This window comes from Coregonus clupeaformis, chromosome 25 (genome assembly GCF_020615455.1).
Source record: "Coregonus clupeaformis isolate EN_2021a chromosome 25, ASM2061545v1, whole genome shotgun sequence".
Classification (NCBI taxonomy): Eukaryota; Metazoa; Chordata; class Actinopteri; order Salmoniformes; family Salmonidae; genus Coregonus; species Coregonus clupeaformis.
Genome location: NC_059216.1, coordinates 11,231,345 through 11,246,318, shown reverse-complemented (window position 1 = coordinate 11,246,318; position 14,974 = coordinate 11,231,345). Strand labels below are relative to the sequence as shown.

Below are 14,974 nucleotides of genomic sequence, written 5' to 3'. Positions count from 1 at the left end.
ACAGCAGAGAAACTACTTATGAGCCAATGCTAATCAGCTGAATTACTTAATATGTAGAAGTGCTCAATTTAATGATTGACACTGCAGTGCTTGTGTGCAGGTGTTTCTGTGGCCGGGAAAAGAGCTGTGGTGATTGGCCGCAGTAAGATTGTGGGCGCGCCCATGCATGACCTGCTGCTGTGGAACCACGCTACCGTGACAACCTGCCACTCAAAGACTGCTGACCTCGCTGCTGAGGTAACCCAAGCCCAGGATATGTCATACGCTCACTCAGAACATGAAAACACTCGCAACCATAATCTGTCATATACAAGCCATTCATATAAACATGTACTACAGGCAACTCGTCATGATGGTGTATACAGGTAGATTACATGTCACATACAGATCCCACATACAGCAGCGCTACTGTTTTTTAGATTGGCAGACTTATGCCACGAAACAAACTAATATAGGATAGTGAGGAGATCCATCCAGTCCCCTCTCTTTCCAGGTGGGCAGAGCAGACATCTTGGTGGTTGGGATTGGGAAAGCAGAGATGGTGAAGGGGGATTGGGTGAAGAAGGGAGCGGTGGTCATCGACTGCGGCATTAATCACATCCCAGGTTAGTATGGTCCCCTCCATTGGATTCCATTTTGACAAGTGCTAATTTTTTTCTAGAATAAATGTGTGAGCTAAACAGAGAGTGAATCATTGGTTCTCCATGGAGCTGATACTTCTCTTTATGGGTAACATTTAGGGGCATTCTGGGTAACATTTTAGGGGTGCTTGTGTTGACTTCATGGTTCCTCTGTGCTCCTCAGATGAGACGCGGCCCAGTGGGAAGCGCGTAGTGGGGGATGTGCACTACTCCTCTGCTAAGGAACAGGCTGGCTTCATCACTCCAGTACCAGGAGGAGTGGGTCCCATGACTGTGGCCATGCTCATGCAGGTAGGTGGACCAACCGGGTATTGAACACGTGGGTTTTCTGTACGTGTTATACGTTAGCCCACCAATCTAAGGTTAGGAAAACGAGTCCTCAGATCTTAGGCAAGGTTACTCATCACGTGAGCGTAGCTTCCCGATCCACCTCCACTACAAAGGCAGTGGCATCCCTACTAGTAATCACACAAATCACACCACCTCCAAAATTCATCCTGTGAGAAATTCACATTTCAGGGGAAAAGGGGTATTTATTTGTGACCTAATCAATGCCATTCACTCACCTGTTTACCCATCATGGCAAAGACAGACTAGGTTAAACTGAATGTGGAGCATTTTGTAATAGATAAGGTGTTCTTTCAGACACTAATTTGTCTCTGTCTGGTAATCCACTGAGGTAATGGAATTCTAACGACATACAGTACCAGTCAAAAGTTTGGACACACCTTCTCATTACAGGGTTTTTCTTTAGTTGTACTATATTCTACATTGTAGAATAATAGTGAAGACATCAAAACTATGAAATAACACATACAGTGAGGGGAAAAAAGTATTTGATCCCCTGCTGATTTTGTACGTTTGCCCACTGACAAAGAAATTATCAGTCTATAATTTTAATGGTAGGTTTATTTGAACAGTGAGACAGAATAACAACAAAAAAATCCAGACAAACGCATGTTAAAAATGTTATAAATTGATTTGCATTTTAATGAGGGAAATAAGTATTTGACCCCCTCTCAATCAGAAAGATTTCTGGCTCCCAGGTGTCTTTTATACAGGTAACGAGCTGAGATTAGGAGCACACTCTTAAAGGGAGTGCTCCTAATCTCAGTTTGTTACCTGTATAAAAGACACCTGTCCACAGAAGCAATCAATCAATCAGATTCCAAACTCTCCACCATGGCCAAGACCAAAGAGCTCTACAAGGATGTCAGGGACAAGATTGTAGACCTACACAAGGCTGGAATGGGCTACAATACCATCGGCAAGCAGCTTGGTGAGAAGGTGACAACAGTTGGTGCGATTATTCGCAAATGGAAGAAACAGAAAATAACTGTCTATCTCCCTCGGCCTGGGGCTCCATGCAAGATCTCACCTCGTGGAGTTGCAATGATCATGAGAACGGTGAGGAATCAGCCCAGAACTACACGGGAGGATCTTGTCAATGATCCCAAGGCAGCTGGGACCATAGTTACCAAGAAAACAATTGGTAATACACTACGCCGTGAAGGACTGAAATCCTGCAGTGCCCGCAAGGTCCCCCTGCTCAAGAAAGCACATATACAGTGCCGTCTGAAGTTTGCCAATGAATAACTGAATGATTCAGAGGAGAACTGGGTGAAAGTGTTGTGGTCAGATGAGACCAAAAACGAGCTCTTTGGCATCAACTCAACTCGCCGTGTTTGGAGGAGGAGAAATGCTGCCTATGACCCCAAGAACACCATCCCCACCGTCAAACATGGAGGTAGAAACATTATGCTTTGGGGGTGTTTTTCTGCTAAGGGGACAGTACAACTTCACCGCATCAAAGGGACGATGGACGGGGCCATGTACTGTCAAACCTTGGGGGAGAACCTCCTTCCCTCAGCCAGGGCATTGAAAATGGATTGTGGATGGGTATTCCAGCATGGCAATGACTCAAAACATATGGCCAAGGCAGCAAAGGAGTGGCTCAAGAAGAAGCACATTAAGGTCCTGGAGTGGCCTAGCCAGTCTCCAGACCTTAATCCCATAGAAAATCTGTGGAGGGAGCTGAAGGTTCGAGTTGCCAAACGTCAGCCTCGAAACCTTAATGACTTGGAGAAGATCTGCAAAGAGGAGTGGGACAAAATCCCTCCTGAGATGTGTGCAAACCTGGTGGCCAACTACAAGAAACGTCTGACCTCTGTGATTGCCAACAAGGGTTTTGCCACCAAGTACTAAGTCATGTTTTGCAGAGGGGTCAAATACTTATTTCCCTCATTAAAATACAAATCAATTGATAACATTTTTGACATGCGTTTTTCTGGATGTTTTTGCTGTTATTCTGTCTCTCACTGTTCAAATAACCTACCATTAAAATGATAGACTGATCATGTCTTTGTCAGTGGGCAAATGTACAAAATCAGCAGGGGATCAAATACTTTTTCCCCTCACTGTATGGAATCATGTAGTAACCAAAAAAGTGTTAAACAAATCAGAATATATTTGAGATTCTTCAAAGTAGCCACCCTTTGCCTTGACAGCTTTGCGCACTCTTGGCATTCTTTCAACCAGCTTCATGAGGTAGTCACCTGGAATGAATTTCAATTAACAGGTGTGCCTTGTTAAAAGTTAATTTGTGGAATTGATTTACTTCTTATTTTGTTTGAGCAGTTCTGTTGTGACAAGGTAGGGGTGGTATACAGAAGAGAGCCCTATTTGGTAAAAGACCAAGTCCATATTATGGCAAGAACAGCTCAAATAAGGAAAGAGAAACGACAGTCCATCATTATTTTAAGACATGAAGGTCAGTCAATCTGGAAAATTTCAAGAACTTTGAAAGTTTCTTCAAGTGCAGTCGCAAAAACCATCAAGCGCTATGATGAAATTGGCTCTCATGAGGACCGCCACAGGAAAGGAAGACCCAGAGTTACCTCTGCTGCAGAGGATAAGTTCATTAGTTACCAGCCTCAGAAATTGCAGCCCAAATAAATGCTTCAGAGTTCAAGTAACAGACACATCTCAACGTCAACTGTTCAGAGGGGACTGTGTGAATCAGGCCTTCATGGTCGAATTGCTGCAAAGAAACCACTACTAAAGGACACCAATAAGAAGAGACTTGCTTGGGCCAAGAAACATAAGCAATGGACATTAGACTGGTGGAAATCTGTCCTTTGGCCTGATGAGTCCAAATTTGAGATTTTTGGTTCCAACTGCCGTCTTTGTGAGATGCAGAGTAGGTGAACAGATGATCTCCGCATGTGTGGTACCCACCGTGAAGCATGGAGGAGGTGTTATGGTGTGGCGGTGCTTTACTGGTGACACTGTCTGTGATTTTATTTAGAATTCAAGGCACACTTAACCAGCATAGCTACCACAGCATTCTGCAGCGATACGCTAGCCCATCTGGTTTGCGCTTAGTGGGACTATCATTTGTTTTTCAACAGGACAATGACCCAAAACACACCTCCAGGCTGTGTAAGGGCTATTTGACCAAGAAGGAGAGTGATGGGGGTGCTGCATCAGATGACCTGGCCTCCACAATCACCAGACCTTAACCCAATTGAGATGGTTTGGGATGAGTTGGACCGAGTGAAGGAAAAGCAGCCAACAATTGCTCAGCAAATGTGGGAACTCCTTCAAGACTGTTGGAAAAGCATTCCAGGTGAAGCTGGTTGAGAGAATGCCAAGAGTGTGCAAAACTGTCAAGGCAAAGGGTGGCTACTTTGAAGAATTTGTTTAACTTTGGTTACTACATTATTCCATATGTGTTATTTCATAGTTTTTATGTCTTCACTATTATTCTACAATGTAAAAGAAAAACCCTTGAATGAGTTGGCGTGTCCAAACTTTTGACTGGTACTGTAAATGAATGGAAAGCAATTTTTTGTTTTATTCACTTTTATGGCACTGTGCAATCCACAGTAGCACAGAGCACATTCAGTGAGAATGAATAGCGTTTGTCTAAGGCATAACCATAGAAGCAAATTGTCTTTGAGTTTGGCACAAATTCCAATCTATACACACATATATACACACGCACTATAGATATGTGGTAGTAGTAGGCTGAGGGCACACACTTAATGTGTTGTGAAATATTTTGTGAAATGTAATGTTTTTCATTGTATATAACTGCCTTAATTTTGCTGGACCCCAGGAAGTGTAGCTGCTGCCTTGGAAAATACAATCTAAATGTGTAATCTGAGTTTTTCATTGGCTGTGTGGTTTGTTGTTTCTCTTCATCTCCAGAACACAGTGCTGAGTGCCAAGCGCTTCATGGCGTCTCACCAGCCAGGCAAGTGGAGCATCACCTACACCAAGCTCAACCTGCAGAAGCCTGTGCCAAGGTTGGTCCCCTCATCCTCTGCCTACCTTTCCCTCTGATGTGGAATCACTTTATTTCTTAGTCGTTGAGTAATTTTTCGTACTTTTAATACTCCTCAGTAATGTTGCTGAATAATTAAACCTTCCACTAAAGGAGGGGGCTCTAGTCTAATTTTAGTTCTCTACCTCATGTTTGAATGCCCTAAACTTGGTTCTCAGAGACTTGCATGACATTTCCTGTCTGCTGTTACTCTGAATAAATGTGTGACCTGACTGTGGCCCTCAGTGACATCGTGATCTCGCGTTCCTGCGTGCCCAAGCCCATCGACCGGCTGGCCACGGAGGTGGGGCTGCTGTCGGACGAGGTGGAGCTCTATGGGAAGACCAAGGCCAAGGTGCAGCTGGACATCATCAATCGCCTGCGGGCACAGCCTGATGGGAAATACGTGGTGGTCACTGGGTATGCTCTGTCTGTCTTGCTGTGTCAGTCTAGTTGTTTTGTACTGCGTACAATAACCTTTTGTTCTTGACTTGAATCTGTTATTGGTCTATCATGTTGTAGATGTAACTTGAAAAATGTGCTCCTTTTCACTACAGTGGCCTGGTACAGAACTCTTGATTTATCAAGATTGATGATCTATTATGCTCTTGGAAATGTTTCACACCAGTGTTAATGTTGTCTGTACCTCTAGAATCACCCCCACCCCACTGGGAGAGGGAAAGAGCACCACCACCATAGGACTGGTCCAGGCTCTGGGGGCTCACATGAAGCTCAACGTCTTCGCCTGTGTCCGCCAGCCCTCCCAAGGCCCCACCTTCGGAATCAAAGGTGAGCACTGAGTGATGCTGCCTTTTACTGACTGGTTGGATGCCTTTTGTGTGAAAATGTAAGGCTTTATCAGTGCTCAGTTGTTATCAATGCTAAATGCCTGGAATGATCTATCTACAGGAGGTGCTGCTGGAGGTGGATATTCTCAAGTCATTCCCATGGAGGAGGTACTGCACTGACTGATTTCCATTCTATTCTAGACATTGATCATTCAGGAAGGGGTTTCTGTATAAAGCTCTATTTGATCATATGGTTTAATTATGATTTCAGTTCAACCTCCACCTCACTGGAGACATCCACGCCATCACTGCTGCCAACAACCTGGTGGCGGCTGCCATCGACGCCCGTATGTTCCATGAAGCCACCCAAACAGACAAGGTGATCTCTCTCGGTTGTTGACCTCTGTTCTTGAAAAAGATTGCACTGCACAAGGTGGTATTCCATGTTTGATTAATGTGTGTGTCGGTCCATTTCTTATCTTTCTCACTCATTCCCTCTCCCACAGGCTTTATATAACCGTCTGGTCCCTCTTAGTGGAGGTCAGAGGACATTCTCCCCCATCCAGATAAACAGATTAAAGGTAGAAACTCAAACGTATCCATGGATGACAATGCTGTTATTATCTTGACTGTCTTGGGGAGGGAAATTATCTACTAGTGTCTCTGTATGTGATCCCTATAGAGACTGGGCATTGAGAAGACTGACCCCACCACTCTGACCGAGGAGGAGATAACCCGCTTTGCCCGACTAGACATGGACCCAGACTCCATCACCTGGAACAGAGGTACTGGTGATGTACCCTGAGTGGCCTGACTGTTGTTGTGTATAATGTATACTATACTACAGGGCTCTCCAACACTGTTCCTGGAAAGCTACCGTCCTGTAGGTTTTCACTCTAACCCTAATCTAGCACACCTGATTCTAATGATTAGCTAGTTGATAAGCTGAACCAGGTTAGTTACAACTGGGGTTGGAGCGACAATGTACAGGAGGGTAGCTCTCCAGGAACAGGGTTGGAGAGCCTTGCTATACTACGACATGTCAGTGTTGAGATGTAAAAGAGTGTTTTAATGGTCTTTGTGTCATTTCAGTGTTAGACACCAATGATCGTTTCCTGAGGAAGATCACAATTGGCCAATCGCCGACTGAGAAAGGACACACTAGGGAGGTACAGTTGAAGTCGGAAGTTTACATACACCTTAGCCAAATACATTTAAACTCAGTTTTTCACAATTCCTGACATTTAATCCTAGTAAAAATTCCCTGTCTTAGGTCACTTTATTTTAAGAATGTGAAATGTCAGAATAATAGGAGAGTGATTTTATTTAAGCTTTTATTTCTTTCATCATATTCCCAGTGGGTCAGAAGTTTACATACACTCAATTTGTATTTGGTAGCATTGCCTTTAAATTGTTTATCTTGGTTCAAATGTTTTGGGTAGCCTTCCACAAGCTTCCCACAATAAGTTGGGTGAATTTTGGCCCATTCCTCCTGACAGAGCTGGTGTAACTGAGTCAGGTTTGTAGGCCTCCTTGCTCGCACACGCTTTTTCAGTTTTGCCCACACATTTCTATAGGATTGAGGTCAGGGCTTTGTGATGGCCACTCCAATACCTTGACTTTGTTGTCCTTAAGCCATTTTGCCACAACTTTGGAAGTATGCTTGGGGTCATTGTCCATTTGGAAGACCCAAGTTTTAACTTCCTGACTGATGTCTTGATATGTTGCTTCAATATATCCACATAATTTTCCTTCCTCATGATGCCATCTATTTTGTGAAGTGCACCAGTCCCTCCTGCAGCAAAGCACGCCCACAGCATGATGCTGCCACCCCCGTCCTTCACGGTTGGGGATGGTGTTCTTCGGCCTGCCCCTTTTTCCTCCAAACGTAACGATAGTCATTATGGCCAAACAGTTCTATTTTTGTTTCATCAGACCAGAGGACATTTCTCCAAAAAGTACGATCTTTGTCCCCATGTGCAGTTGCAAACTGTAGTCTGGCTTTTTTATGGCGGTTTTGGAGCAGTGGCTTCTTCCTTGCTGAGCGGCCTTTCAGGTTATGTTGATATAGGACTCGTTTTACTGTGGATATAGATACTTTTGTACCTGTTTCCTCCAGCATCTTCACAAGGTCCTTTGCTGTTGTTTTGGGATTGATTTGCACTTTTCGCACCAAAGTATGTTCATCTCTAGGAGACAGAACGCGTGTCCTTCCTGAGCGGTATGACGGCTGCGTGGTCCCATGGTGTTTATACTTGCGTACTATTGTTTGTACAGATGAACGTGGTACCTTCAGGCGTTTGGAAATTGCTCCCAAGGATGAACCAGACTTGTAGAGGTCTACATATTTTTTTCTGAGGTCTTGGCTGATTTCTTGTGATTTTCCCATGATGTCAAGCAAAGAGGCACTGAGTTTGAAGGTAGGCCTTGAAATCCACAGGTCCACCTCCAATTGACTCAAATGATGTCAATTAGCCTATCAGAAGCTTCTAAAGCCATGACATCATTTTCTGGAATTTTCCAAGCTGTTTAAAGGCACAGTCAACTTAGTGTATGTAAACTTCTAACCCTCTGGAATTGTGATACAGTGAAATAATCTGTCTGTAAACAATTGTTGGAATAATGACTTGTCATGCACAAAGTAGATGTCCTAACCGACTTGCCAAAACTATAGTTTGTTAAAAAGAAATTTGTGGAGTGGTTGAAAAACGAGTTTTAATGACTCTAACCTAAGTGTATGTAAACTTCCGACTTCAACTGTATGTAAAAGTTCATAGTGCCCATGCTTTTCTTCTTCCACCCACTGATACTGACCTGTTGACTCGTGTTCTGTCCCCCTCCCCCAGGCTCAGTTCAGCATCACTGTGGCCAGTGAGATCATGGCCGTGCTGGCTCTCACCAGCAGCCTGAAGGACATGCGCCAGCGCCTGGCCAAGATGGTGGTGGCCACCAGCCGCAGTGGGCAGCCCATCACCACAGAGGACCTGGTAAGTGGCCCTAGTCTCCCTTTGTCACAATGTCAACCAACACATAGACAGTCAACACAGGTCCTCTGTGGTGGCCACCACTGACAATTGCTCTGTTTTTGACAACATTTACTGTGGTTGTGCAATGATCAGTGGTTGGATTGATGTTTGATGAGTGCTTGTTGATTCTGGCCTTAAAGGATTCTCACCATGTCTTCCTTCCCTCTGTGCAGGGTGTGAGTGGAGCCCTGACTGTGCTGATGAGGGATGCCATCAAGCCCAACCTGATGCAAACGCTGGAGGTGGGCGGGACAGGGAGGGAGGGAAGGAGGGAGGGAGCTCCTCAGGGTGGAACTGTACTGGCCTGGCAACTGGAGGAGAGGAGATGGAAGCAAAGCCTTGTGGGAAAATGGGTTTCGGATTCTTTAATTGGTTAGGGTAGTGTGGATGTGAAGCTTCCTACATTCTCCTGGAGCAGTGATGACACAGTCTGGAGAAGATAGATAGCATGTGCTTGTGGCTGTTTTTAGTTCAGTTACTAATCCCCTGTTTGTCTTTGAAAAGTTCAGAGGCAGGATTGGGTACAAAGTAGCTAGTCTATTTGCATTAAATCACCAGATATTTCAAAGCATAGAACTTGCTTAGCTAAGTTTATGTTGACTGCAGATAAGTGATTCTGAATCGGTATGGTGTTTGATGTGGTAGACTTGACTGCTGTGAGTCAGAGTGGTGACATTGCCACAGGCTGAGTGTGTTTTCTGCTGCTGGATGATTGAGAGGGGTTTCTCTCTACAGGGAACCCCCGTGTTCGTCCACGCCGGACCTTTCGCCAACATCGCCCACGGCAACTCCTCCATCCTGGCTGATAAGATAGCCCTGAAGCTGGTCGGCCCAGAGGGATTTGTGGGTAAGTGGAGCTGAAACACACCTTCCTTGGCAAGAAACAAAACTATGAACAACTCTTGTAATGTGAGTGTTGGTTGTCTCTCTCATGGGACAGTGACGGAGGCTGGGTTCGGCGCTGACATCGGTATGGAGAAATTCTTCAACATAAAATGCCGCTACTCCGGCCTGCGGCCTCACGTGGTGGTGCTGGTGGCCACTGTCCGAGCCCTGAAGATGCATGGAGGCGGGCCAACGGTGAGTGACTGCACAGTTTACTGGTGGTCTCTGAAATCTTTCTACCCTTGTTCTAATTGTGGTGCCAATGGGCAGCTTTCAGAAAGACTGCTTCAGGAAAAAACTATTAAAGGACAGGTTTTGCCCCCTCGAAGGAAGAGTAGTGGTTGCTCAGTGTAGTGAATTATAATCATCACATCAACCTAGAGAATGTTTATATATATATATATATTTCTCCTATAGAATGTCCTATCCCACTTCAATGAATGCAGGTGCACTGCTGAGAATGTAATTCCATTTCCTGCTGTGTGGAGTTCACACAGGAAGACCTCAGTCATTCTGCTGCTTTAGCTCTATCCCCACAAACACTAGTATGTTTCATGTCCTTGGACAGGGAATAGGAATACAGCCCGTTATTGTTTATTCTAGTTTAGTAATTTGATGGCTTTTTGACTGATCTTTCTCCTTTGCTGCAGGTTACTGCTGGGATGGCACTGCCCAAAGAATATGTGGAAGAGGTAAGACACTTCTCCGCGCCTCACCCACTCTCACTTCAGCCCCACCCCTTTCACACCTCATCACATCAGGGAAAGAGCAGCCATCCTAAATGTGCCACTTCCCTTTTATGATAATGTTCTGTTAATGGCATATTGCTCATCCTCTGCACAAGTTGGTCGTAAGTAGGGCTGTGGCGGTCATAAAATTGTCAGCCGGTGATTGTCAAGCAAATAACTGCCGGTCTCACGGTAATTGACCGTTAATTAACATAAACACATTTAGCATCTCCTGGCTTCTACGCATAGCCTATAAGCCACTGATGCAGACCTTTGGAACATCTACATTTAAAAAAGTATAATAAATCCATGTAAATCCATTATTTCAGACAGGTCTAAAGAAACATGATATGAAGAAAATGTAGTCTACTTCAGAAGAACTGTATAACATACTCTGAGTTGTCCTTGTGTTAGGCCCTGATCTGGCTATGCCATATGGCTGTGGGCTACACTAGTTCATTTAGCAGACAAGATTTGCTTAGAATTCCGTGGCATTATTTTATAGTATGAAGAATACAACTGAACATAGCTGAATAAAATAAAGGATATTTTCTCCAAACTATTTGAGGGAGTGCGCACATGCGGCTGTTCTGTGTTGAGCGGTTAACAAAGAAACAGGTACTCCTATATGCTACATTTAGAGTTATTTTAGATTTTTAATACATTCTAAGGCTGCATGATGCGACTCTAATGATGATTTGAAAATTTTTGCATGAAAGGCATGAGCTCTGCTTAGTTTTTTTGCGCAGGCTGTACACACTTCATCAGTCTCTCATTCACAATTTGACAAGCCCTTGATAATGCCTCGAATTTCCCGGCTGCATCCCCTTTGTGTGGCCGTAATGCCCCCTAAAAAAAATCCAGTGGCCATTGTGCCCTTGGGCTGAACATAATTATTATAATTCCCTTCTCCCGGCTGAATGCCGAAGCACCTCTCACTCACATAGCTCTGTCATGTGATCGGGTCTTTCTCACAGGCTACAAGTGAAGACACACATCCGGGATGTAACTGCACGCGTCTTTATCCAATTCCGAGGCGCATATTGGAAGAACTGTCCACATTTACTTTTCATCAGCCAACAAGATGAGTAGGCCTAACGAACAGCAAAAGCACTAGCCTATGTCAATCTACTATCCCCCATAGTACAAAAGTTGACCTATTCTGTGCAATAAATACATTTTCCAAACATAGTCTGGGACAGTTGTGGGATGCGATAGATCCCAAATAAATACAACCACTAGCATAAAAAAACCTGTTTTAAGCAATGATCCTGACGCAATAGATGAGGTTTAGCTTAAAATTATCAACTATTAGGCTATTTTTTTCACATTATAAGCGCACACGGCAGTAGGCTATAAGCGCAAATGTTCCATTAGCTGGAAACCACAAACGCGATTATGCATGTAATGCTTTTATTATAAAGGTGCATTTTTATGGTGAAAATGATCTTCCCCAAACTTGAAACTCACGCGCTGCGTATGTATGCCAGTTAGGCTCTACACCCATTATAAAGCGGATGAATGTGCTTCATTTTAAGAAGTTATTTGGCCACTTCAGTTGTGATACAAACCTTATCAAAACATATAGGCCTATGGGCTAGGCTACATGAGGTGTGCGACTATGATTTGAAAAAGTAGCACACAAAAAAAAAGTGTGCGCTGTTTGCCTTAAGCTGTGCATCATTCACAAGTGATAATATATAATTCACAAGTGATAGGCTAATATTGTCACCCATCACACTATTCTTGATTTTATTCTTGTCTTTACATATATTATTTAGTATATGTGTGAAATTTGTTTTGATTTAGAAAGGTGCATGGTAATGGTCCAGTCTCGAAACCGGGGCAGTGTATGTATGCACACATGACTGTAAGTCGCTTTGGATAAAAGCGTCTGCTAAATGGCTTATTATTATTTAAAAAATACATGTAATCTATGCACTTAAATAGCGATTGGAGGATGCTTTTCCCGTGGTTCATTTTTATGCCAGCCAGGTAGGCTATACTCCTGTTTTTAAAGAGGAGCAATGTTCTTAATATTAGGAAAGTTGAGATATAAATATAGTAGGCCTAGCCTGTAGAAAGCTGATGGGATCCTCTTTTTAAGAGGCCATCACTCTGTTTTCTCACGCAATTGCATAGCCTATAGAAATGTTGTGCAACATGACCTCATGGGCTCTCGTGAAGTGTTTGATTAGGTTTTCGATTACATTTGCATTGATGTCAGTGATTAGAGGGACAATAGAGTACCCGGCAGTTAGCAAGTTTGGTAGGCTACTAATGACTATCTGCAGCATCAGCGCTTGGAGAAGCCTTATTACCGTGACTAAACGGTGTGGCTGTAATACGGTCCCCGTAACAGCCTTAGTCGTAAGACTTCATTCATTAGAAGGCATCAAGAGCATGCATGTGGTATTTGCTTTGTGTCTTGTGACACAATTCTCATCTGATGCAATTAGTTGACCTGAACTACACAGACCCATCCATTATGCAGTGCAATTAGGATCAGTTCCCATGCTCCCTCAAGTTTTTTTTTTTAAATGGACCATTGCCTAATACCTACTGGCTACATGTGATCATTGATGTGAGTAGAAAATGGCTGCACTTAACTCCCTCTCAGGGGTGTCTCTACAAAGGCAGAGTGTACGCAGTGTATTATGTAATAGCTGTATATAAAAAAAGACCTATTGTGTGTTCCTGTGTAGAACCTTGAGCTGCTGGAGAAGGGCTGCAGTAACATGAGGAAACAGGTGGAGAATGCCAGGCACTTTGGAGTGCCAGTGGTGGTGGCTGTCAACGCTTTCAAGTAAGTCATGGTTGGTGAGCATCTGAAACTATTTTACCCCTCTTGTCCTGTGTCTTAGTGTTTTGACCTCTGACCTGTGTGACCCTGACTGCAGGACGGACACTGAATCAGAGCTGGACCTGATCTGCAGCCTGGCCAAGGAAGTGGGGGCCTTTGATGCGGTGCGCTGCTCTCACTGGGCTGAAGGGGGTGCTGGTGCCGTGGCCTTGGGACAAGCTGTGCAGAGGGCTTCTGAGGCCCCCAGTGACTTCAAGTTCCTCTATGATGTGGAGGTAAAGCGAGCATCAGCCTCAGTCAAAGACCTTGGTTTTCACTATATGACATGGATGCATTGATTTCATCCTGCTCAGGTCATAGGGTTTTTCTCATCTCGACTGTTCACTGGCTGGACCCTAATGCTATTATTTTTCTTCCATTCATCCAATCTCATCAGTGTTGTTTCATGTCTGTAAATGAAATAAATCACTGATTCACTTCTGAGGCCTAGATTACTGTTTTGATCAGAGTATTTATACATCAAGTGATTTCCCAGAGTGGTATCACTTAATCTTTCTCCTCATGTACTGTTGCAAATGCGTGCACTAAATTTAAACATGTTGGAGAATCAGTGTAGATGAGCTGAACCAGTTTGATGGTACTCATGTTGTACGTATGTGTATTTTTGTCTGTCTGAATCGCCTGTAGCTGCCCATTGCGGATAAGATCAGGATCATTGCTCAGAAGATCTATGGAGCTGATGACATAGAGCTGCTGCCAGATGCCCAGCACAAGGTGGCGCTCTACACAAAACAGGTACAATAGCTATGAGACCAAGGCTTTTAATGGAGACGGTTCTTTGTTTACATGCTTTGTATAGAACCTATTTGTTTGTAGCACTCTACTCATTGATTTCTGGAGCACATTTCAAACAGTCTGGAGGACAGACTTGAAATGTTAATTTTTTTTCAGTCAACAAAGATTGACATTTCTATTTGAGGTTTTACTGTCCTTTCAATGAACGCCATATTTGTTTTGTTCAGGGCTTTGGGAATCTGCCCATCTGCATGGCAAAGACCCACCTGTCCCTGTCCCACGAGGCGGATAAGAAGGGCGTGCCCACAGGGTTCATCCTGCCCATCAGAGACATCCGTGCCAGTGTGGGTGCTGGGTTCCTCTACCCTCTGGTTGGCACGGTAAGAAGGCACTGGCCTGGAGAATAACTGTATTTAAAATATCCATTAACTCAACAGAGAATCAACTGAATCAATGAAGAGTCAAATCAATCTCTTGATCAGAGGACACAAAAATACTCATACAGTTTATTTATTTTTGGCCCCCATCCTAGATGCCCACGATTCCAGGGCTGCCCACAAGGCCCTGTTTCTATGACATTGACCTAGACCCTGAGACTGAGCAGGTCAACGGACTCTTCTAAGAGGGGCTCCACCCTGTTTAACGGTAAGGAATCCACTACATTACAGCTATACAAATGACATCGATACAACAACCCATACAAACCTACAGATATGGTTGATGTCTGTAATGATTCTGGATATTCTTTCTCTCTCTGTTGCTCTCTCTTTCTAGCTATCTTTCCATTAACAGAGGTGGTCTATGGTCTGCAGCCCCCAAAACGAGCATTAATGAAATGTGATGGAGTAGTAACTGGAAGCGTTTCCCTCCCCTGTCAAAAATGTCCTGTATTTTTCACTGTCGCTGACGTCTGTCAATAATACATTTTCTCTGCCCGTGGTCACTGAAGGGTAAATTAAATAAACGTAATTAATTAAGAAA

At 43.9% G+C, this 14,974-nt stretch overlaps 1 protein-coding gene across 2 annotated transcripts in view; it reads left to right on the top strand.

Moving 5' to 3' along the window:
* Positions 1-14,974, top strand: part of LOC121539218 (C-1-tetrahydrofolate synthase, cytoplasmic) — a 23,233-nt gene extending 8,259 nt beyond the window's left edge. For both annotated transcript variants that reach the window (XM_041847551.2, XM_041847550.2), the window contains exons 7-28: positions 101-237; positions 494-605; positions 805-932; positions 4,854-4,951; positions 5,215-5,388; positions 5,621-5,757; positions 5,878-5,924; positions 6,028-6,135; positions 6,263-6,337; positions 6,439-6,541; positions 6,849-6,925; positions 8,603-8,743; positions 8,956-9,024; positions 9,518-9,629; positions 9,723-9,862; positions 10,318-10,359; positions 13,101-13,201; positions 13,296-13,473; positions 13,886-13,993; positions 14,221-14,373; positions 14,526-14,638; positions 14,768-14,974. In XM_041847551.2, coding sequence (XP_041703485.1) covers positions 101-237; positions 494-605; positions 805-932; positions 4,854-4,951; positions 5,215-5,388; positions 5,621-5,757; positions 5,878-5,924; positions 6,028-6,135; positions 6,263-6,337; positions 6,439-6,541; positions 6,849-6,925; positions 8,603-8,743; positions 8,956-9,024; positions 9,518-9,629; positions 9,723-9,862; positions 10,318-10,359; positions 13,101-13,201; positions 13,296-13,473; positions 13,886-13,993; positions 14,221-14,373; positions 14,526-14,615 — 2,330 coding nt within the window. In that variant the 3' untranslated portion in view covers positions 14,616-14,638; positions 14,768-14,974. The remainder of the gene's footprint in view (positions 1-100; positions 238-493; positions 606-804; positions 933-4,853; positions 4,952-5,214; positions 5,389-5,620; positions 5,758-5,877; positions 5,925-6,027; positions 6,136-6,262; positions 6,338-6,438; positions 6,542-6,848; positions 6,926-8,602; positions 8,744-8,955; positions 9,025-9,517; positions 9,630-9,722; positions 9,863-10,317; positions 10,360-13,100; positions 13,202-13,295; positions 13,474-13,885; positions 13,994-14,220; positions 14,374-14,525; positions 14,639-14,767) is intronic.